Source organism: Poecilia formosa, unplaced genomic scaffold (assembly GCF_000485575.1).
Source record: "Poecilia formosa unplaced genomic scaffold, Poecilia_formosa-5.1.2 Scaffold12, whole genome shotgun sequence".
NCBI lineage: Eukaryota > Metazoa > Chordata > Actinopteri > Cyprinodontiformes > Poeciliidae > Poecilia > Poecilia formosa.
Window position 1 is genome coordinate 3506112 of NW_006799951.1, and position 25400 is coordinate 3531511.

The following is a 25400-nucleotide window of genomic DNA, read 5'->3' on the forward strand; positions in this document are numbered from 1 at the left end:
TTATACATTTGCATGCATTCAAGCTGACTCTGCATGTTCGCAGACATGCTTGTTGCATGTTGTGTGTGTGGAGCGGGGGCTGGACATTATGCGGTTGTGCATTCGGTCTTTTTCACCCGTGTCCTCTGCGTGTCCCCCCTCCCCCCCACATCCCGACACTTGGTCACCTCCACCTTGTAATCTGTGGGGATCGTAGCACACACTACTGTTGCTCCCCCACCTCCTTCCCACTCCCAGAAGCAATAACGCTTTTGGTTCATTCATACACTTACTACCACTCACATGTTATTGTTTGTTTTGTTTATTTTGCATCTCTTTCATACGTTCTTCCCTCTCAGACTCTGGACAAATACGTTTATTGCTAGCCTGGCTGAAGGGGAAAAAAACAGCAATAATGTCAATTTCAAAGAATGGTGTGAAAAAAAAGGGAGCGTTGTTACCGTGGAAACCACTCCCCTTGCATCCCTCCCTCCTCCCACCGTCTTTCTCCTCCCATCCACCTCTGTACTGGTGATGCTCGCGTCTCTTTTCTCTCCACCCGGTTTGTCCTCACCTCTCCTGGACATGCTCCTCTCACACTGCCAGCGGAGGATACACAAGGAGGAGGAGGAGGAAGAAGAAGAAGAAGAGGAGGAAGAGGAGACGAGGAGAAGCAGCTGCCTCTTCTCTTCCATCACTCCATCACTTTGAAAAGAGCAGAGCAACAACCAAAAGAAAAGAGGACACACAGGATTTACTTTCATACTTGCAAAAAAAAAAAAATAATAATTATAATAACCCCTACTCTTCCCCATTCTCCTTTTCAAGGAGGGCATTTTTCTTCCCTTTCCCCCCCTTTCCTTTTCTACCCCGATTTTTTCCTCTGAGATCCCGGTTTTGTTTTTTTGCCACCAGCAAGCCCCTGAACTTCTCTGGGATTTCAGGTGAGGTGCGCGTGTGCAGTGTGTGGTGCTTTTCCCGTCTTTTTTCACCACCTATCATGGCTCACGCGGCCTCCCAGCTGAAGAAGAATCGGGGGGAAGTGGATGTGAATGCAATAGAGGACGAGAAGGAGAAGCGGAGGAAGAGCAGGAGAGCGTCGTCCCGGGAACAAAAGAGAAAGGTAACAGGCGGAGGGCTGGCCGCCTGGTCGGGCTGGCTGGCTGCTGGTGGCTTCATCTGTTCTGCGCTCTCTGTGTCGCTGGAGCGTAGCGCCGTGTACATGTGTGTGAGCAGGGTGTGTGTGTGTGCGTGTGTGTGCTCATTAAGCTCCAGCAGAGAGGTTTGGAGGACTCACGTGTGTTTATTCATGGATGTGCTCTTGTAAGTGTATTATTTGCCGCTGGCTGCCTAATTATGTGTGCTACATGTGTTATAATAACTCTTTCGTGAGAGCAGGTGCATTAAATGCTGCTGCGTAACTCAATGTCAAAACTATTGGAGGTGCAGCGATCAGGTTTTTTTTTTTTTTTTTTTTTTTTCTCTGGCTTATGCCGGTTTCTGGTTTTCTTTGCCATCTGACCAGTGGATTCTGATTTTGACCTTCCTGACATTTCTTTTCTTAAACCTCCATCCTTTGAAAGAGAAAAGACTTTGTCATATTTTTTTTTAAACATAAGAAACCTACATGCTGTTGGATGATGCAGGTGATGGACTGAAGATTGTGGAAATTTTTACTTTCAATAAATGTGGTTAATCAGGAAAAAAATCTGGTTCTTTCAGTATTTGATCTGCTGATCATCGATCAGAATAAATCAAGGAGAAATTGACCAACTCTGGGTTTTCTTCAGGGCTATAACAAAAAAAAAAAAAGATGAAGTTTTGACTCTAACAAAAAGATGATGGAAGCAGAGGACTATCCACATCTATAATCTCAAACCCAAATGTCCCTAATCTTTGTCAGAGTCTCATTAAACTCACAGTGCAAACTGCTGGTTCAACACATGCAGAGGCTAAAATCTGTGCAAAAATTGACCGATTTCAGTTGATAAATTTCTAAAAATCTTACCACCTGTCCACACATAGCTTCACTACCACCACTACTGTTGAACTCTCAAGCTTTTGTTTCCTTGCCGTCCTCCAGCTCTCTCATCATTTACCGTCATTTTCTTTTCTTTTTTTTTTTTTTGCTGAAGTACACCACTGAGCACATGTGATCTGTTCACTCTGCTCTCTAAAGGACGTGCGTTTGCATGTTCGCTGGATGGACGGCAGGAACACAAGATGCGAATAACTGCTGCTTTTATGATTTTTGTTTGGCTTCAGTCAGTTTCATTGTGGAGTCTCGGATGCAGAGACAGCCATGTATAATGCATACTCGACTGATTTATTGATGACGAAGCTTTTTCGTATGACGGGAAGTGAAATGCACGTGTATCTCTGTGGCCATCCGCCTCTCTTACATGTCGGCTCTCGAACTTTGGGCAAAGCGCAAAACTTCTCCCGAAACAAAGAGACGGTCGACGGGATTACAGTAAACGTTAAGCATCGAACTTCTAAAAAGCACAAATACGCGTGTCCTGCGACTATTTCCAAAAGCATTTGCTGCATTCCCCATATTGGTAGTGGCACATTTGACCGTGAGGGATCAATCCAATAACGGTGTACATTGTGCCCATGGGTGCCTGGTTTTGAATTATGCTGCTAGCAATGTTATTTGACCTTCCCATATGCAAGGAGTGAGCCGTCATTGACAAATCTTTCAGAAACGGGGAAAAGATTGCGAATACGCTCAAGGAAAGTAGCGGCTCTCTTTGGGACGCAAACACGTTAAAACGCGATCCACATGCGAGAGGACCTGCTTGCTTTTCACACGTCTGAGGTGAAGATCAGCATTTCAGGTGGTTGTCTTAATGTAGGGTCACGTTTCAGAGACGAGAACGACAGTCAGAGATGGAGAGGAGAGGCGAGGAGTCGGTTTTATTGATTAGATGCGCTCCATCTACAACAGTCATCAGTTCTTGTTGTTTATAATGTATATTTTCCTGTTTTACTTTTTCAGGTTCCAAACTTGTAGCTCAGCTCTAATGATCTGCTTGGTTCCCATTTGTGAGCTTTTATACCAATAGTGATTCAGTTTGACCTGTGCTGGGATGATATAATGATACAAAGAGACAAAACATCCTCCTCCAGTAAGATTCTTTTCTGTTTTTACGCTGCACTTTTGAGCTACGACGTAGAAAGTAACTTGAGTTTTTCACTGATTTCGGTTTATTCTTTGGATGCCCTTGCTTCTAAACTCGTTACCCCCGGCCTTCCAGCTCTCCTTTTGTCTTTAGAGTCCTGACTGACTAAGCATTGTCAGCGTCACGGATGCCAAGCAGAAACGAGACATGCATAAAACTTATTACATTACAGTCAATAAAATGCAAATTACGACTAATAACTTAATTTGAGATTAATGATTAAGTTTAAATACAAACTTGGCGAGTTTTACAAATGGAAAAAAATAATAATTATTTAAAAAAAATGACATTATGATTAAATTTTTTCTATTATGCAATTGATATTGCTGCTGAGTGATATTGCCGCAAACTTGTACAACAAACTGCTTTGAGTCACTGCTTTCCACTGCTCCTACAGTCTCTATATTTAGACGTCAGAGCAGGTAGAAAACTTTGCATGGAGGACACTTGTGAATGTAGAGCTGCATTAGTCACCATCAGGCTGATTACTGCATGCAGAATGTTAGAGAGCCAAACTACGTTTTGGCAGAATCATAGTTCATTTCAGTCGTACGCTTTGAGGCATGTACGCGTTCGTCGGCACACGCGGTAAAGATATGTGAACAATTGTTTATAATAAGTTGTTTTTTTTTAAGAAGATTTAAGTGTTGAGAAAGAGATTGCCGATTGAAGACGCCTGAAGCTTTGAAGATTTTTACCTTCCCTATGATCTTCATGGTATCGAAAATAAATCACAGTCCTCCTCTTTCAGTCTGGTGGCTAATGGCTAAAGGTATTTCAACACGTTTTGGAAACTTAAAGTCATGGATTCCGACATGGACAGTCCTAGAAACAGACTGAAAGAAATTGATTCAAATTAAATGCTGTATTCTTCTACTTTTTTAACTGTAAGGTTGAGCTATTGCAATAAAAAGTTGAATTTATGACAACTCTTTTACACAAATTTGTCCATGGCTAGAAATATGCGTGGTAGCAGTGTGACTTTTATTGGTGTAAAAGGTTGAATGGATGTTAAGAGCCAGTTTGCTCTGATTGATCGCCTGATTGGCGACATATGGTGGAGTGCAGATTATCTTTTGTATATTTTCTTTATCTTTCTGGAGTAAATTCATTATGTAAAGTACCACTTTGTATAATAAAGTTAAACTGAACTTTTAGCTTTATGTTTGTAGCCCTACTGCTATCAAATGTTTTAAACAAAGACAATGTTAGCTGTTAGAAATTACCCCCAAAATAGAATACTGAGTATTTCTGCTGTCTTACATTTATAGATGCACCTATCCACATTTTCAGGTCAGCCTTCGACGTTCTGTTGCACTGAAACATACTGTTCTGCCGGCCTTCCTGTTATCTGAACGGGAAATCCCTGTCCCTTGGTCCCATGAATTCTCCAACATGTTTTAGCTTCAGTGTCATTATTCCAAAGCCGGGGTCTCCCAGTGGATTCCCGCAGACGCACGCAGACAAAGACACAGCAGAGCATAATTTTCCTCCTGATGTGCCCCAGTTTTACAAGGTTTCCCAGAACTGAGAACATGCTTTGGGACAGTACTAGTTATTCCTCTAATAAGACGTACGAACAGAGATGCTTCCATTCGCTTTCGATTGTAAAACGGCAAGATGATGCTTTCAACCTTCTGACAACTTTAAGATGTCCCTCTCATCAGTCTCAATGTTGCTATTATTTGTTATTATTACTATTATCACCTTTTTTTTTTTTTTAAGTCTATCTCGTCAGTAAATCCAATGTAGAGAGCATTAAGTAAATTCCGCCAGAAAAATAGTAGCGTCGAAACGGTACTTTAGCTTAATGCTGCACTTTGAGTTCAGCCCTGAGGGAATGTGGCAAGGCTGGGATTTTTCTTACCCTGAGAGGAAAAACTAAAAGAGGAAAATGGTCCTTATGCTCTTTATGCATAAAATAAATGCGTCTTTTATGTCCCTTAATTTTTCTTTCATTCCTCCGTCTGCCTCCCTTCCATCGTATTTCTCTCATATGCATTGCGACCCTCCTTCCTGCCTCCACCTCTTCCCTGCCCTTGTCCCCTACCATCAGCCCATCAAATATGGAGGTTAATGAATTCAGAAGCCCATGCGTGCCTCAGTTAATTGCACTGGCACCAGGAACTCCTCTTTGTATTGCTAAGTGTTCTTACTATCAAGATGGCCACTGTCTAGAGCGAGAATTGAGTGAGGAGAGATTTTCAGCATCTAAGGGCAGCATAGAGGGGAAAAACAGAAACATATTTGTTTTTCGGCAGAGATGAATTCATTTATTGAATTCAAAACCATTTCTTTAAGCGAAAATGCCACATGACCCTAAAAAAAATTCATGTTAAAAGTCCTGAAAAGGTTTTGGTCATTTGGTTCCAATAAAGTGTCCGCTTATGCAGACAATGAGGACAGTTTGTACTTACTTTGATGATGATGTAGCAGTCGTGTTGGATGACACGGTTGTTTTGCAGACCCCCGCATGACGTCTGTTTCATTCCCTTTGATTCTCTTTGGGGTTGGTTTCCGTTCTAAGCTATTTTGTTTTGCTTTGTTTTTGTAAAATGGGTTAGGGTTGGAACAGTTTTCTCACAATATGGTTCAGTGGATTTTCTGCAGGCATACAGGATACAAGTAAACCCCTCTGAAGAGCGAGCATCAACTAACGACAAAAATAAAAATCTAAATATTCGTAGCAACGCTTCGTTCTGCAGTGCAACACCAAGATGTTCCATCATGATTTACAACAAAAAGCAAAACAAGTTGAATAACTTGTTTCGCAGGTTACGTGAGTGTTACTGATTTGATATTGAATTGATCTTGTTGATCAATACAAATGCAGTTTTTTTTTTTTTTTATTTAAGAATCTTTATCCTTAAAACTCCTACAGCTTTGACCTGTGATGGAGCATCACTTTCAGTTTCACAGTCGTTCAAGTCCGACATTAACAATCACTGTTAACTTCTTGAGGTCGTTCTTCGACAGCAGCGACTTTTGTTTTGGGTCCTAGGAAGACAAAGCGGCGACTCAAACCCAGTTTTGCTGCTGACTGTTTGACTTTATAGACCAATATCTTTATAGCCAAAGAACCAAAGCTTTGCTTCATCTAAGGAGATGCTTCCAGTGTTGAACTTTTTTTGTTTGTTTTGTTTTGTTTTTTTTTTGTTGTTAAAGACATTCCCGACTGCAAAAGTTTCCTCCTCAACCATATCCTATCCTAACTGTGACACACGGTTATTAGTCCATTGTCATGGTAACTGCTATAGTGCATGTGTCCAAAAGCTAGTAGGAATCCCAGATTGTGCAGCAGAGCATCCCGTCTCCTGTCTGCGCCTCCACATCAGCTCCGGTCTCTAAAGGGGAATGAAAACATGCAATAAGGATTGTTCTAATTATTGATCCACTTCAAGGGCCTTTACAGACAGCTGCTGCTGTTGGAGGGAGGATGGTGTGTTTGTGGTATGAGAAGGCGGTGATGAAATGTTGCGTGGAGTCTCTGTAACTGTGCATGTGAAGGTTTTGTTGTTTGTGACGTTGGGATTCCCCTCCGTTCAAAAAATAAAATCTGATTTGCTTTCAAAGCTCAACAGTGTCCCTCTGTGTGCTGAAGAATCCCCACTGGAAAGACGATGAGACAGAGCGACGGATGTGGAAGAGTAGAGAGGAAGAAATGACTTGATGCCGTGCGTGTGTGTGCGTGTGTATGCGTGTGTATGCTTGACACCAAGGAGAGAGGTAGAGACAAGAAGAAACGAAAGAGAATTAGCGAGAGAGCAGGATTATAAGCCTAAATGTCATTTGAAGGTGATCAGTGTCTTTCTTGCCGCTCCGACAAACCATCAGCGCGCCTCGTGCTTCCTGGACGCAAGTGCTGACGTGACGTCCTGTTTAAAAGGACAGGACATGAATTCACATCTGACATGTCAATAATTACCCACAGAGATAATCACTGTCCGCAGCAAAAAAATCCGCTTGGAGTCATCTCATTTAATACCCTAACGAAAATGGATTTACACGAGTGAGAAAAAGCCGTTTATAACACGACAGAGACGTTGTTTTGCAAACGAGATGTTCGGATCAAAACGACCTTGGTAGTTTTGAGTTTTTGAGCCGAATATCCTCTTGATGAACAGTTTAGTTTCTTGTGTCTTAAACAATTCAAATAATAATTTAAAAAATGAATGAGTTTTGAAGTTTATGACATATATAAGTGTTGGAGCAAATTTTCTGTGGTTACGTTCCGCTGAGCAAAAGTAATATGTGGAAAGTTAAACGCAAGCGGACAAGACAAAAAAAAAAAAAAACTCTTGTCACAACAGGGTGAGCATAACAAAAATTCACAATGTCACAAAAGGCTGGCATAAATTCCTGGCATATTTAATTATATTTTGAAGATAATACATCTAGACTTGCAGAGAGGAATATACCCCACACTAACAAACTAGAGACACCACAAACAAAACCAAAAATACCTTATTCCTTTCTCTGCTTAAAGATGCAGTGCTGTCTACAAATTCTTAAATGTTGTATTATATTTGTTGTGCACTTCCATAATGAGGCCTGCTGCAGCTCGTTTCAGTGCCCCCACCTCTCTCTGTCGTACCCGGTAACGCTCCGCTGGGCACCATCAGTAGACATGTTCCATCAAGCTCTTAAAAGAGCCAAATGTTGCGTCACGAGCCTGGGTGGATGTGCTGTTGTCTGTGCGCGTACGGCAGGTGTTTCTCATCCACACGCAGATAACGCTTCTCTAATTGAAATAACGCTGCCTTGCTTCTCTCTCTCTCTCTTTCACACTCACACATGCAACCCCTCCTTTGACCCCTGGGACTCACGCCTGTACGGGTTGATAATTACTTTCGTTTGTTCGCCCCTCACTCCCACTGCTGCCATCTCTTCCATTCTCCACTTAACCACCTGCCACTCCACCGTGATGAGCACCGATAAACCACATTCATCCGGCCGTCAGTTTTTGTCACATTCTTTGATTTTTGTTGTCCCGGATGTATTTTAAGTAGTTCACTTATCAGGTCGGTGCGTGCTGCCAAATCTGTGCGACGGCTCTGGAAAACAAACAACAACAACAACAACAAAACAACAAGCAAGTCTGGCTCTTTTGCCAAGGACAAAAGCATGTGGTCTTGGCCGTGTGGCTGCTCTGCTAGCGTGTGGAGCTCAGAGGCTCAGGAGCTGAGTAAATGGGCTGTGTTCGGATGGATCGATGGTAATCACGGCGCGTCATGGTTAGCTCCCTCGAATGGGGGGAGGGAGAGGAAAACGTTGGCAAAAGGGAGAAAGGAAACAGGGGGCCACCATGGGAGGGCGGTGCATGCAGAGGGTTCCCTTGGTAATAGAAATATGCCTCATTTCATGAGTAGAGAAAATCTTTTTGCCCCTTTCCCTTCTGTCTGAACGTGCTCCAACTTTCAGATCTGTTTTTGTTTCCTCCTAGCTCTGCGACCTTTCGCCTAAAGCTGCTCTTTGCATTTTTTTTTTCTTTACCAAAATATAAAACGAGTATCTCTTTAAATAACCTTACTAACTCTGGACATTAGTTGACATCTTTTTAATGCCTTTTTAAGGTTGACCATTTTTCGTCTTTATTTAGCCCAGAAATATGCAGCCCATAGTTCCCCCCCCCCGATTGAGATTAAACAAAAACAATAGAAGCTAGGCCATTTTATCGACCCCAGAATCCTTTCGACCACATTCAGGCATTTATAGATGTCTTTATGTGGACGTCCAAGGTTGGGTTGTTTAAGCAGGTGGAAATGCAAGCTAAGAAATTAGCTTGAGTTCTTTGCAGTCTCAAGGCAAAACTCAGCTTTTTCTGCTTTTTAACTACTCACCAGATGAGATAAAGTGGGAAAACCAAGCACTGAACATGAAATATCTTGAGGCATTGAAGACTTCCAAGGTAGAAAAGTGAGGGAACTGGAAGGCTTCGATCATCTTTTGGCTTCTAGAGTAAATTTGTAAATCAAATATGCACAAAATGTTGTGATCCAACAGAAAACTGACTGCTAGCAAAAGGTTTCTTGTAGCTGCGAGGTGGTGTTGGTATTCTGTCACTCTGGGTGGCTATGTGTGAGATCATGGAAAAGATAGACCTTTAGACAACATAATACATCTGCATATCACTGCAATCTTTGGTTGCGATGATATGCAACCGAAGCCTGAATAGAAGAGTGTTCCTTCTATCTTGTATTTGATGCTAAATTATTCACAGGCGTCTTTGCATGTGTGCTCTGGTGTCGGTGTGTACTGACATCATGTTGAGGTTTTGGTTGTCTGTTCTCTTAATGTCAAGTGTGTAAGTATGGCGGCTTGATAGATGGATTGTTTTTATTCCCAGCCTCCTGGTGATGTGTCGGTTTCTAAGCCAATGCTTCTAAAAGTGATCCAGCTTTTCTGTCCTCTACCTCTTCCCTTCAGTTTCTCAGAATCTTACGAATGAGGAAAAATGTAAAATAAAAGATTCACTTTAAAGATGACTGCGTGGTTTTCCCGCTATTGCCTCAAGTTTTTTTTTTTTTCCTATATGACCTCAAGGACTGTGCAGGAAAAAAAGACCAAAGTGCATATCCTTGTGAAGGATGTGCTTTAAGAGTCGAAAAACACAAACCTGCTTCGCCTTCGATTGTGCTTCCAGGTGAAGCTCAGTATCTCCCTGAAGGATGAAGATTTTTTATCTCTCTCGTTCTGATATTGCCTGTCCTGGATCATCCTCAAACAAAACATCCAGCTGCGCCCACAGCACTGTCCTGGTTGAGTCACCAGCTGAATACTGAAGAATAGCTAGACAGAAGTTTGTGGGGGGGGGGAAAAAAAAGAAAAACCTTGGCTGTCTGACTCCCTTCGATCCTTCTGCCATGTGCTGCCATGCTCATTCCTTTGCATTTAGCAGTTAGCATCCCTATTTTTATCTGTTTTTCTTTCTATTTCTTTCTCTTCAAAACGCTTTATGACGTTTTACCAGAATCATAAAATTTGCAGCAATAAAATAATGTTTCTGTGTGGTTTTAGCATTGCGTAGGTTATCTTTGCACAGTTACTCCTTTTGATCAAACCCGCTGACCTTCGGTGACGCCTGCACAAACAGGTTTTTGTGTGTCACTGTGAGTAATGTTTCCCCCTGACCGTTTCCTGTCCGTCTGGGATTGGGTTCCTTCCCACATATCTGCAACTAAAACCAACAAGGCAGTTTGAAATACTTAACACAATCGATAAGCACGCACACATATAAAGAAAAACAACAGCTGAAAATCTAAAAGAAGAAAAATAAATGAGACTTTGTCTCAGAGATAAAGCAACAGCAATGGCATTTATCATCTGATGATGATGATGATGGTGAAACTTAACCTGCCCTTTCTCAGCAATCGGGTCATTACCAGCAGATCAGCTTCACTGAGTCGTGCTTATTTCTCATAATCCATGTAATAGATCACATTTCCATCTCTGTTTTTTGATATTTGATGTGTCTCATGTCGCTGATCCTTCCTCCTCTGTTCGGCTCTCGCAAACATGCTTGTTAAAAATAGAATGGATCCGCTGCAACTTCCACCCTGCTCCATCGTCGATGTGCATTTCCACGTTGACGGTCTTGTGTCCACATACTTTTGGTTCTGTACCCGGCTGCTACTTTGAGAGCAGCCTTAGTCAGAGACACCCTATATTCTGTTTGCAATCCATCTGATCTCTGTATCATCGCGTAGTGGTAATGAGAGCTCAGATTGTTTCACACTGCTGATTCCAAAAAGATGCAACATTACTAAGCTATCTGCTTTCACTTTGCTGACCTTGTTTTCCAGAAAACAAATATTTAGGCAGAATAGAGCCACATATTTACATACAATGAAGAAAAAGACATGTTCTTTTCCCCGGCTGTCAGACATTGAAGCACACCGACCTTTTCTTGATTTAGGTCACATCCGCTGATTTCTGCGCCTTTAAACCATTTTAAAAAAGCTTGGGTGATGATGTCATGACTTTGTAAAGTTGCTGATAGGACAGTTCACAACATTTTAATTAAGCGGAGGCACACTTGTGGATATATTTGAACACCTCAAGCACATCATTTGTGACATCATGGAAAAAAATCCAGAGGAGTCAGCCATGATCCCAATAGTCTGGTTCATCGTTTGGGTTTAATTTCAACACCTTCAGGCTGTTCTGGGTACTCCTGCTTCCTCCCATTAAAAAATAAAAACATGACTGGTAGGTCAGCTGAGTGCTGGAAAATAAATTGCTCTTGCGATGCACTGGTAGCTTGTGTAGGATGAACCCTGGCTTTCGCCAAATGGCCGCTGGAGACGGACAACCAGCAACCCTGCAAGGATAAGTGAGGGACTGGAGTATTAAAACTGCTTTGCTCATAAATGTTCTGACTAATTGCACACTTTGCTAACTGTCAGACTGGAAGGCGTGATGTGATGCTCTGAGATGCAGCAGCACAAGTCAGGTTGCTGCTGGTGTTGCTGCTGACTGGGTTGCTGTCACACAGCAGAATACGTGTCTCTGCGTGCGTGTGTTTCTGTGTGTGCGTGTGTGTGTCTGCCGTGTGAGAGGCTGTCAGCGGTGTGTGAGCCGACTTGACACCCTCATGGCACCTTTAACCTTTCAGAGACCTTCCCTCCGGACAGCCACCAACCATAACCAGTGACGTGCAAAAAATGAGTTGCTGAGTTGATCAATTTAAAATAAAAATAAAACTAAGCAGAAATGTCCAAGTAGACACCAAATGAAAAATATTGTAGAAAATAAACCAAGCTATTAGCTGAATAGTTTAATCCTTTCATAAACAAACACAGTTTTATTAAATATGTGTGTTGTTATTATTAACTGTGAAGTGTCTGTACAGCTTTTCCATTTTTTTGTTTCCTGTATTAACGGCAATTTGTTTTTGTTAGACTATCTAAATGAAGCAGGTGGGATGGAAGTCTGGAGTCGACACCTGTGATGCACCAGTCAGGCTTTTCCTGAATAGTTCAGAGTTTTGGTTCTCTTCAAGGTGGAACCTGTCAAAACAGAGTTTTCTAAGGACTATGACACATAAAAGTGAAGAAAATGTGAATGGATTTATCTCTTTGCAGCCAAAATGTAAAGATTTGTAAAAATGTAGCCTGTCAGTAGAAATTAAGTTTTTCTGAGATAAAGATTACTGTTTCATTCTAAACTGTACCAAGAGGCATGAAATTAAAATCCAGCAGAAGATGATTTACGAGAAGAATTACAAGATTTGTCCTATTTATGTCTCAAAACAATTATTCATAACATTTAACTGATATCTAGTAAGAGCTGAAAAGTGCATCAAAGTTTGTCCTAAAAACTGAAAGTGCAGGTGTTTTTAGATTAGACATATGATAACAAACAGAAACAAAGACTTTAGATCTTTATCATATTTGACCTTCAGATTAATGGTAAGAAAAAAAACGAAGGTAAAACTGGGAAATAGATTGATTCAGTTTAAAATCAGTGCCACTATTTTATGTCAAGTTAAGCATGTATTCATTAATTTTGAGAGTGACCAACATATATTCAGCAAATCAAACAAGCGATATTTTATAAAGTTATTTTTTTTCTTACTCAGATAATTACATTAGCTAAATTCTCTGGTTTGTGCATTTTTGCTTATCTGTGAACTGTTGCACAAAATCCCAGAGAAAACCGACTAAAAAGACAAAAAATCCGGACAAAGGAGAGAGGGAAACCCAAGCTGAAGAGCAGAGGCAAAAGCAAAGGACAAAAACTGACAAAGTGATTCAGAGCTGTGAGGAGCAGAGGACTCTGCGACTGTGTTCACTGCTTCAGCCAAGTAAACTGAATGTCCCCATCAGTCAAGGTTGTGTGTCTTATTATAGGTTGTTAGTCTCTCTGCTCAGCTGCGACCTTGGCACAACTGGACAGAGCATCTATACGTACCACGGTAGGCAAAATCAGAGTGTGTGTGTGTGTGTGCGTGTGTGTGTGTGTGTGTGTGTGTGTGTACCTGTGACGCTTTGCAGAGTTTGCTGAAGTGTTGCTGTGGGCATGTAACAGCACACATTACCGGGGACTTCGCAAACAGTCGGCTTTAGCTGTGTGGAATGGAGGGATGGACGGACGGTAGGGAAGCTTTTCAGGGTCAGATTTACTGCTACAACAGGACTGATGGAGGTAAAGTAAAAGTGCTGCCGCCCACAATAAAATATGGTTTGCTGTGCAGGACATGTAGGCTGTGTTTGAGCTGCCAGCAGCCATCTACCGGCTGTTTTCCTTTTACCCGGTCTGACAGCTGCACGGCAACATGCAAGCCACTGTGTTTCATCGAGTTCTCAGTCCAGCGGCGGACGTGTCGTTGATGTGATGCGTTGAGAGAAGCTCCGCCCGTCCGCCGCTTCTCGGTTACCCTGGGAAACGGCATTAAAACGTGTAAATTTTACTCTTCACACAGCTCATCAAAATTCAACGCTGCTTTGACTGTTTCAGTTTGAGTTTAGATCTGTTGGCTTTAAGACATGATGACGGTGTGTCTCATTCAACAACAAATAATCAAACTTTATTTTGTCAGTATTTCTTTTCATCTAAATAGTTTGTTTTACTAAGCAGGTTTTTGTGGCAGAAGGAAACGCTGGCTACAATGTTTCCTCTGTTTGGATCTGAGCAGGTTTTTGATCGATTTTCATAGAAATATGTTAAAAACCGCCCAACTCTCTATATGACTGAAAACTAACAAAATGGGTCTTGGAAGTATTCACACTAAACTTAAACAACTGCAGCAGTGAAAAGGCAGATCTCGCAAGCACTGACTCGGGTGGCACTGAATACAAAACCACAGCAAACTTTTCAGATTTTTTATTGTATGAAAGTTTGAATTCATGATTCATGTTGCTAACAGTAACACACTGATTTACGCTCGTTTGAAATCACCAAAAGATACATCAAGGTCAAAATTACAACCAGTACCACCCCTAAATGTAACAAAAGTCAGAGGGTGTGAATATTTTTGAGAGGCTGTCCTCATATTTGCTTTTAAAACCTTCTTTTTTGATATATAAATAATTTTTCATAAGTAATTATAGTATTCACTATCAATATTTTTATCTTAACAATTATGTTTTGTTGTCATGCGACATGGCTGTTGAATAAAACGGCATTCAATATCTGGCACAAAAAACGTTTTGAACTTTTTATTATTGAAGCTGAAATTTCTAAGCCAAATATTGCCAAAAATGTGAAGCCAAACCTTGTTACCTTAATATTTCAGGATTTAATGTGTAAACAGAGAATAATGAATGATTGCAGCAAACAAAAAGGAGAGCAGCACACTGGTTACCGAAGAGAAGCGCTTGTTCTTGGGACATTTGTGAGATCATCGGGACAGAACTGATACTTCTACACTCGACTTGTTTTGCCTTTTATCCACTTACATAACTTTCTGTTCTATAGACCGGCTGCAAAACTTTCTGACTTTGACTCAAGAAATCTGGCAAACTGTCCCCAAAGTGTAAAGCACAAGTTTTTGGTTACTGTATTATGCCAGTGTGTCAGATTCCCATCGCAGAGTCCTACAGAGAAAAAATAGCTGCCCAAACTGAGCTCAAAGACACGAGGAGAAATCAGCTGTGGATCACCCTCCATCCCCTCTCTCTCTCTCTTTATTGATTTCTGGATCCTGAGCTAAACAAAGCTCGGGCAAAAAAAAAAAAAAGGGATTTCTTTACAAACACAATCTGACTCGGACTGAAGCAACAGAGAGAATATTTCTATTTTCTGCTTTTTGTTTTATAAATTTCCATCGATTCTTCTTCACCTGTCGGTTATTTATCTAAATTAGCTGCTCAAAGCAGACAGACCGAAAGGCCCCCCTGCTGCTCTGTCCTCTTAAATGTATTGAAATCCTTCCGGAGGCCATACTTGACCCGGCTGACCTCTTGACCTCCAATGGCCTCTTGGATTGCTTGTGAGCTTCAGCTATGGCATCTTTATTGGCTGAGCTTCCTCTGCTTTCTATTAAACGTCTAAGTAGATCTAAGTAATCTAACCAGCTAAAACACGTTTTCATTGATACTAAATACTCAGCAGCTGTCGAGGTTAGCACTTCATAAGGGGGAAAAAAATTCAAATAAATTTCTTTACTCAGTCTGCTCAATGCCTCTCCTGTTGGTTGAGTCCTGCTGTTATGGATTTATGGCTCCCTATTCAACAGCCTATTACTTTGCGATGCCTTGGGGGCAGCTGACTGCTTCAGCACTGAACAGCCGACTGTCTTCCGAGCAGAAAGGCAGATTTTGAGAGACAGCAATCTACTAACGTTGTTCTAGCAACTAATGATTAAAAAAAGAATTATTCTGTCCATTATTCTGATGATCAATTGATTAATTGGATTGAAAAAAACTTGCCACATTCTGGAGATGTTTCATTTATCCCCGTAAGCCTTGTTTTGTACAATATTTGAAATATTTCAAAGATGGAAATAAACAAATAATTCCATTCATTGGTAACACTTTATTTGATGGAATGTGCATGAGACTGATGTGACACTGTCATAAACATGACATAACACCTATTAGGAACATGAAGGAGTCTTTATGAATGACTGTTGTCATTAAGAAGTGTCACTTGGTAAATAATGACACTTTTAATGCAAAGTTGCTCTAAATGTTGCATTAAAAGTGCCAAATTTGCATCATAGTGTCAGTATTTACAAAATAATGCAAATTTGGCACATTCATAAAGACTCCTTCGTGTTCATGACTGGTGTTATGTCATGTTTATGACAGTGTCATGTCAGTCTTATGCACACCCCGTCAAATAAAATGTTTCCAATTAATTTTTCAAATAATAAAAGAAACATTTGCTTACCTAAAATGGAATAACATAGCATTCCTTTAAAGGACGTCTGATCATTTGTATCAAAAGATGCATCTACAGTTAAATAAATACTTTCAGTAATGTGATAAACTGATTAATAGGAGTTTCTTTTTAAAGAAGGAGCCAAAGGAAGCTAAAACTGTGATGCCTAAGAAGTTCTGGGTAGAATCAGACTAAGCTTTATATATATATATATATATATATATATATACAAAATCACACAAAAATCATCAATGGAAATCAAATTTATTAACCAATGGAGGCCTGGATTTGGAGCCACACACAAAATTAAAGTGAAATGTTCCCTTTATTTTTTTGAGCAGTATATATATATATCTCCAGATCTTTTATTTGACTGCTAATGGATTGATAAATCCAGAAAGAATCCCTCCAAACTCTTGTGCTCATGCCGCTTCTTTCGTTCTAAATGGAGCATTTGCTCTGTTTGGTCTCGAGTCTAGGGGTGATTGTGGAGAAATAAAAATATTGTCTTCTAAATTTTTTTTTAGTTTTGTCCAGATTGTGGTTAAATGTGTGCGTGTGTTTGCGTGTGTGCGCTGCGTTGACACCAAGGGGGACTCAGAGGGGACAGATGGCCTGTAGTTTACTCTCGTCTGGTCCTGTCTGTCTGCCAAGGACCCGACGAAAACAGTTTCAGCTCGCTCTGCTTCATTCAGATCTGCTCCGCGGCCAAAATAACACACATTTTTGTAATCCTGACCTTTTTATAGACAGCTTTATGAGAAAATAAAATGTTACGATGGAAGCCACAAAACAAATTTGCGACACATTTCTTTTAATATCATCTACAGGCGTTAAATGTGTTTGGTTTTTTTTTTTGTGCATATGTGTTAGCGTTTACCTCCTTGTTGCAATTAAATATTCAATTAAGGGTTTTACGACTGGCTGCGTGGAATCATGTGTTTGTACCCCATGTTTAATAATTTATCGGGGGACTCTTTGCTTCTGCTCTGCAAGATTCTGTCGCTTTGAAGATGTCATGCACACCCTTCTCGACGTCTTCTCTACATGAAGCATTTATCCATTTTTCTTACATTTTAATTGTCTATGACTATTTATATCTGAATTACTTGGAATCAAAATGAAATCTCCTTTCTTCTTATTTGTGTTGCGTTAGAGATGCTCAGCACTGACCACACACGCTCCTGTTGAAATGCAATATTTATGACGATGAAGCTGTTCTGACAAACTATTGGATATTTATGTAAAAGTAACTGTCTTTAAAGTTAAGGGTCTTTTTTCTTAGCTGAATCTTCCTAGTACAGATCTCAAACTTTTGTTTGGAAACAAATTTCTCTCTCAAAAATATGAACAAAACCGTTTGAAAGGTCGATAGACTTGTATAAACATTTGTGCAACTGCTGAACATAATGTGCAGGGCAATGTGCAAGTCCTAAGTATATGACCAGTAAAACAGCATTCTTTATTGAAATTTTTAGCAGAATCTTAGATTTGGAGTATTTTACCGCCAGAAATGTTAGTTAATTTTGGTTCAGTAATAATTCGGTATTGTGATCATTTCAGGAAGTTCACACTTAAAGGTTCTCCGTTACACAAACTCTGTTTATTTTCAAATGGTTGAAAAAAAAAAAACTGCATGTGGCCTAAAAAGATGATCAAGTGTTTTTTTTGGGATGCTTTCATTAGCAATAATCTAACTCTGGAAAACATGTTGGACCATTATTCCTTTTTTTTTTTCTAATTTGAGCTCAGAGTTTCTGATGTTAATATTTCTCTTTTATTTGTTTTCAAATAAATTCAAACTAACTTCATTTTCATCAACAAATTACAAAAGAGGCAGACAGAACAGGGTCAGAAATGTTCAAAATTCATGTCATTTGAGACAAATGCAGACGGAAGTCAGAAAAAATGCTAAAAATGCTAAAAAAAAATGCTAAAAAAAAAAGCCTCCCCCACCTGAGTTTTAAACAAGCAGATGCATGTCTGGGATCAAAAACAAATGGTCACACTGTCGACTTGCTGGTGATTATGTACAATAGCGCCTCTTGTAATGAATGTAGCAGCAAGATAAAGATCACTTTGTACATAAATTATTCTTAAAGCAACACGAGGAACAGATGGCTTCGGTAGCAGGAGGGTTCCTGGTTTTTTGGGACACTGCTGAGGTCTCAGTGGGATCGCTGTGATGTTTTGCAGTTGTGATGCAGGAGACTGTCCACCAGAGTCCAGTGTTTGTCTGTGTAACGGAGCCTGACCCGGATCAGGCCGAGGTTAGAGAGGCAGATGCAATAATCCAGCCAAGTCTTTGGATCGGATTTAGATTATTACATACATTGATTGTATTTGTGTTTGATCATGTGCACAAGCTGTGCTCTCCCGTCAACGTGCATTTCTCCCTCTCCTTCTTTTCACTCTGTACCCAATCTTTCCTGCGTCTTGTGCGCTTACGTCCTGACCCATTTGTCCTTTCAATAACCTTCCTATAAACTTGCCCCCTCCTGTGTGCGACAGGTCAGTCTGCTGCACAGACAGATATATTGATGCGTGAAACTTAAGTGTGTAGATTTCAACCGTTCAGCTGACAAGCCAGTTGGATGAAATCCAGTAGGGCATTCAGGTTCCCCCCGTTTCTGATGCCGCAGGATATTTCTAAAGTGCAGCTACAGAATAACTCCATGCTTGTAAAACACTAAGACCTGGATAGCAAATTGTGCAATTTTTTCTTTTTTTTTTTTTTTTTTACTGAATCTGGGTGAGATTGGGTAGAAGAAGTTGACATGAATCGTACACCCATTTTCATCCCTCCCTCCTCTCTTTGCCAAGTCTCCCACTTCTCCCCTTCCTCCGAGCGCTATCGGCTCACGTTCTCTCCCCGTTCCCCCACCACCCTTTGCCGGTTTCATGTCCCAGGTGACTGGGGGCCGTGTCCTTGAGCGCACTCTGTGCAGCTAGAGCAGCAAATATCTGTCCGCTCTGAGTGTGTGTCTTTTGCGTTTAGCATAAACATCAAGATTTCCTCCGCGGAATGAGGATGTTGGAGTTTCTCATTCCTCCATTGAGCTTTGAGAAATGCAAGACAACGGATGCACATAGGCAGAAGCCATTTTCCTTTCTGTTAAATTTCAACAGATTTTTTTTATTATTATTATTGTTATTATTATTATTATTATTATTGTTATTATTATTATTATTATTATATGGCAACCTCAGTATCCAAATCTAAATACTGTAAAAAATAAAATAAAATAAAATACAGAGATGCTGTAAATAGAAATGCAAGTAGAAAAAAAAAATCCCCTCATTTGATGCATGGGATCAAAAACGTGCGTTATTGTTTGAAAAGGGAGGATTTAACTGTGCCAAAATGATTTTTCCACAGCCAGGCCTGAATCCCCTCCTTTTCCTCAGTAACCCTCCCTCGTAACTATGGCAACCCAGGCTTTTCCCAAGGAGGATTGCTCACGACGGTGTTGGCGTGAAGGAGCTCGTGATCCACCAATCACGCGTCGCTCTCGCCTCTTCTGGTCCAGAGCATCTGTCACCCCCTCCGTCAGCTCACTTCCAGGACTCCCTCGGTTTGAAATGCCCCGCTGTCGTCAAACTCGTTTTATCTCCCGTCTCAAAGTACGGGGATACACCCGCAACAATGCCAGTATTATAAAACATTTTAATTTTTTTTTTTCTTGCGTTTCTCCTCGCTCAATCTCAAATAGCTGGCACGTCGACGGCGTCATCTGTAGTAGTTTTTTCGTGGGATAACCGTCTCACACACACAGACAGAAAACAGTTTGGTTACTTTTTTTTAAAGCACTGAATTTAGAGAAATATTAGTCAGAATTTGCAATTAAAATATACTTGGTGATTCTAGAGTTTTATGCAGTTTATAGCTCGCAGGTGTAGTCATAATCAAGAACTTAGAATATGTGCTCTGATCATATTTTTCATTAAGGCCACATATTGTTTTAGGATTAAAAATGTTTATTATTATTATTATTATTATTATTATTATGTTGGAGTGATGTAATATTCTAATCTTAAATCCTGTTTTCTTTATATTTAAGCTGAAAATCATTTAAAAAATAGTCAAAACATCAGAAGTCTGCATGTATTTCACTTAGAGAATTGAGTTACTGAAACAAATTAACTCTAATTTATTGAATAAGGATGTTTCATCCTGTTCTTTTTTTTATATAAACTTTTAATGCTTGTAATATAATCAGATGAGCCAGACTGCAAATATTAAAGAACTCAGAGTTGTTGCTGAACTTTGTGTTGTCACAGCCACAGAAAAATGAGTCGAGGAACACCGAAGTGCTGTAGAACCTCCTGTAAGACGGCATCAGATGACCTTTCACCCTCAGGTGTAATTACCCAAGATCAAACGTACAGTTTAGATGCAGAACCAATGCGGCATTTTCTCCCGCTCTGCTGCTCGTGTGGATCTCTGTGCACATGCTTCTAGACCATGATGGTTATAGATGCTATCTCGCTGTGCTGAGGCGTAGCTTTGAGTGCCTGGAACAATCAGTGGGGGTGTGAGTTCTCCATGTGCGGCTCCCACTCAGCGGACTGCGGCGGTGCGCCTGGTGGAGAGATGGAGGGTGTCCCTAATGCTGAAGGAAAAGCCCCTAATCCTATGTTAACGTCTCCCCATTGATGGCAGAGGGGGACCCGCAAGGTCCTGTGCCCTCGAAGTAGCGTCTGGTGTTATTGTTTGTCCCCTTCTGCATTCAAAGCCTCCCCAACCCCCCCCAGCATCGCCAGTATGCATACAATCAGCACTGTGTTGGGATTCCAGGTAGAGCAAGCCCAGCCTGGGTGTGTGTGTGCAGCAGCACTGACGCTGGTCTTTGTTTGGGGAGCAAAAAAAAAAGAAAGAAAAAAAAGCTGATTAGGAGGGCGACAATAAAGAGAGGAGCGGGCTGGCATACACTACGGGAGGGAATGAGTGGGAGGGAGAGAGAGGGAGAGTGGGTGGGGTAACACGGCGGTTAAGGGTGGGGGGGGCGGGTGTTTTGGTGAAAGTATTTGTTTCAGCTGCTATTTTCAGTTTGGCCCCTCTTGCCGCTCGTAACCTTGGATATCTAGATCACACCGACGGCTCCCCCCATCGGACGCCCGCTGCCCCCCATATGCTCAGAGTAAATGAAGGTGAGGAAGAAGAGAAAGGAGGCAGACAGGGATGGAGAAAAAACCTCAGCTATTATGGTAAGTCAGCATCCCCCATCTCCTGCGTCTGTGAGGAGGCAGGGATTTACCCTCGTTTACAGATTTAAGGAAAAAAAAGAGAGAAGCATGGGAGGGAAGGGACGGGGAGGGCGAGAGGGCAGCAGAGGGGATTTGGCGTGTGTGTCCTCTCTGCGGCGTGAGCGCTTTGTTTACTCACTATGTAGACTCCGCTCTCCTTATCAAACCTCCTGCCATCCTTCCCCCTCCGCTCACCTCTTCACCCTCCTGTCCAACCCTCGCCCGCCCTGATGAGCATCGACCACAGATCGGAAGGAGCCCAGAAATTCCCACCGCTTGCAACTCCTCCTCTCCACTCTGTCACCTGAGCCAATGGCTCCTTGCACTTTACTCCGGCTGGGATGGAAGTTTGTGAGGCTGAGATAGCAGCTCACTGACAGGCTGAATAGATGACTGAGTGGCTGGCTACTTGGCTGCCTGGCCACTTCCATCTCAGGTTTCAGTTTTCGTTATTGGGAGGCGAGAAAGAAAGAGGCAAAGAACTTGAACATGGCTGTGGAGGAGGGTGCAGCCTTTCTAGCCCGAGTAAGTAGTGCTGTTATTGCTAGTTAGGCTTATGTTTTGTCATATTTATTTGTTGTTGTATTTTGGCTTGATGTTAGAAAAATACTTACATTATTATAATTGCAAAAGATCTGAATGCAGGTTTGCAACAACTGCCAGGACTCTTGGCAGTGGTGGTTGTGAGCTTGGAACTGCAGCTGATCTGATAAACAGTGCAACATTATGCAAAAAAAAGCATTTTTATTTCTTGTTTTTATATACCAGGCTAACAAAACTAGCCTGGTGGAGAATGAGGCTGTTATGTATCCATAGGCAAGATACAATCCAAAGATTGTATCTTCCTGTACTTTGGGAATCTTATGGTTGTTGTTTTTTTTTATCACAGTTGATCAGGCAGTAGTCTTCAACAACATCAACCTTGTTCAACTATTCTAAAATTAATGAAATAAGCGATAAAGATGCAAGTATATTTTAAGAAAATGGCTTGACTATTTATTTATTTATTTATTTATTTATTTATTTATTTAGTATGCATACATGCTTTTAGGCAGCTCTCATTTTGCTTTTTTCTAACGTGATCAAAAACTTGTTTTTTTCTGCTTTCATGCTCAGCTACATATAAACATCAGTCATCTGCTTTGTATTTATCTCTCTTCAAGAAATTTTATAAGACATATTTATCTACCATGAACCAGTTATTGGTTTAGATTGGAAGAAGGGCCTATTTATTGCACTGAGGAATCCACCAGCAGTATTTTAAGATGCTACCACATGTGCGCTTGTAACTTAAGGCTGAATTATAATTTTAATATCCCCATGTCAGCATGACGCCAGCAGGACCATGTTGGCTTTCTCTGTATACATCCAGCTGCTCCCTGGAGGCCTTAGAGGTTTGTTCGATAGCATCGGTGAACAAACGACACAAGACGAAAAGGAACACACGGGGTAGAAAGTTGACAACAGAGTTAGGCCGTAAAACAAGATCCCAAAGTTTAGACATCGGTGTTTAGTTGGTCATGTGAAAATGGAAAGAATATGACAAAACTGCCTGCCAAGTCTTGTGCTGTCGATGTCAAATTTATTTATATAGCACTTTAAAAACAGGTCCCAAACTGCACCAAAGTGTTGCACAAAAACAATAATAAAATAAGTTGATGGGGGGGGGGGAAAAACCCAAAAAAAAACATCACAACAGAAGAGCTACTGTATCAGGCCTCAATAAAATGCCAAAGAATAAAAATGAGTTTGTCATCGTTCAAAGGAAGCTTCATGTTGTCATGCTGACAATTTGCCGCACATCAACTAGAGAACAAATATAGCAGAAGCTGCTTTGATCAGGTTAGGCCAAAGCTGATCTTTTGGTCGATGCATGTAGTTTTATTTGAAGACTCTCACTCTCCATATCCCTTTGGGAAACTTGATCTCCTTAAGGAAACACGGTGGCGAAAGCATCATGCTGTGGGAAAGCCAATTATTGTTTCCTTTGCACTTAGGAATTAAGCACTGAAAAGTCCAAGGGTTAGAAAGGCTGCATAAATTAATTTAGCACTTTTTTCCCCCATAAAAGCCTCCAAAAACACCCTCCGGTGTAAACATGTCAACAGCCAATAATTCTTTAACAGGCTCATTGCATTGAACCGCGGGAGGCAGATTCTGTGAGAATCTGTTCAAGTTAATGAACTTGTTTCGCTTCACCTCTTGTGGTAAAGTGACTGCTGCTGTGAGGGAGTGTTTTGGCGCTGCTGGCCGCTGCGGTCCTCATCCCGACGCCGCTGGCTTTGTGCTCCCAGCTCCGAGTTTTGTGCTGTCAGGAGAGCAGAGGATCAAGTTAAACAATACAGCTGCTGCTGGTCTGGCTCTTCTCCTCTAAGCTCCCACTGAGCCCACAGTGATGACATCATCGTGTGTGTGTGTGTGTGTGTGTGTGTGTGCTTATTTTGCGTGCCGCTATCTCCGTGCAGGTAAACAACATAAAAAGAGCTTGAAGACTTTTGCAATAACATATCTTTATTCTTTTTAATGTGACAGTGGGTGCGCACGCGTTCTGATTCGTTTGTACTTTGCAGTGTGCCAAATCGAGGAAGCGATGCCACCCGGGAATCTGTCTTTAAACGGACTGGATATCCAGCATGTCTGTGCTGGAATATCTAAGAAATTTCAAGCTTTACCGATAAAGTCAGCTTGGGCTCTTTCAGCATGAAGTTTGAATGAACTACTGACATTCCCAGCTAAAACTAAAACCCTGTCTGTGACGCGTTAAAGTTCAGCAAAGTGTTGGGAACCGCAAAGGTCTCCAGGACCAACTGCATTGCTAGTCTTTCTTCTGAGACGCACTGACAGACAGTGGCCACTGAATAGAGAATAAAAGGGCGTTTTCCCGCATTTGTGGCTGTTTCAAGTGCAGCTTGGAGACAAGCGCATGCAATTTGCCGCTTGTGTGTCAGATTTGTGTCCCTCATCCTCACCCATCCAGCTAACACTAGATTAATGCTCTCCATCAGGCTTAACCTCGATTTTAATGGCCCAGTTTCCTTTGACGTTTGATCTGTCCGCGCCCAATGACGTTTCTTTGCTTTACGCTCCTGCCGCGTGTAATTCCTCATTCACAAAGATCCTCACGCCCCTCATTCTGGACCTTGGAGTTAGTCGCACAGCTTTTCTAGAGGCTTCTGTGCATAAATGTACAAAAGCAGTGTTGTGCTTGTGGGTAAAATCTACTTATTCTGTTTAAAGATGCGTTGACAGTTGCATGTTATATAAATCATCATTTCAAAAACACTTGAGGATCTCATAAAGAATAGCTTAGTAAGTGTTCTCAGACGCCAGCACTTACATAGCTTTTCAATACCCGTAATTAAAGTGTGTTCTGTTATTTCTGTGATTAAACTGTAATACATGTCACTACAATAACACCGTAGGTTTTGTCTTGAATCTAAAAATCACACAGCAACTGCGATGTGTCAGTTTGACATGCTAGCAGGTAGCAGGTTTATTGCCGCGTAGCAACAAAGCCTCAGTAGGTCACACACCTGGACGCTAAACTGAGGCTGCGTCATAACAAACACGCATTTCAGTTTCTGTAAAACACTGGACATCTGTTTGGGTGAAAAACCAACAGATAAAAAATACTTACAGTATGTTACAGACATTGCTGGGGGAGAAAAGATGTCACATGGTGAAATGCTACTGTTGAAAACTAGACTTTTTCTTTGCTTGAGGCAAAAATGTTTACTTTATCTAATTTTAGTAATAATACAAAAGAGAAAAGAATAGATGCAGTAAACTAATTGGATGCTTTGAGAGTTGAGCTATGGACTTACTTTGCCGTTTCAGGATAAGTAATCTAAATACACTAAATGCTTCCTCTGTCTGCCTTTGCTGCTTGCTTCACAAAGGAACGTTTTACTGAGCAAAAGTAAGTGTTGCTATGGAAGTATGACATGCACTTAAAAGTCTGAGACAGCCTTGAAATTTTTGGCTCATTTTATTTTATTTTATTTAGTTAAATCAGATTGTATAAGCTTTATCTGAACTCATTCAGCAGACACATCAATTCTCCTTTTTAGCTGGTCGATGTTCCAGCGAGAAAGTATTTCATGAGAAATAGCATAAGTCTCTCCATAACATTTAAAACGTCCATAAAACAACGCTAACATAAAG

The 25400-nt window shown here is 41.1% G+C and overlaps 1 protein-coding gene across 12 annotated transcripts in view; it reads left to right on the forward strand.

Moving 5' to 3' along the window:
• The first annotated feature begins 890 nt into the window (after window positions 1–890).
• The window catches only part of ank3a (ankyrin 3a), a 91592-nt gene continuing 67082 nt past the window's right edge, over window positions 891–25400 (forward strand). For 5 of the 12 annotated variants that reach the window (XM_016667984.1, XM_016667990.1, XM_016667985.1 and 2 more), the window contains exon 1: window positions 891–1102. In XM_016667984.1, coding sequence (XP_016523470.1) covers window positions 980–1102 — 123 coding nt within the window. In that variant the 5' untranslated portion in view covers window positions 891–979. Of the gene's footprint in view, window positions 1103–21725; window positions 21762–25400 lie in introns of those variants that run through there. The other 7 variants (XM_016667986.1, XM_016667996.1, XM_007545403.2 and 4 more) reach the window with 3 other exon arrangements.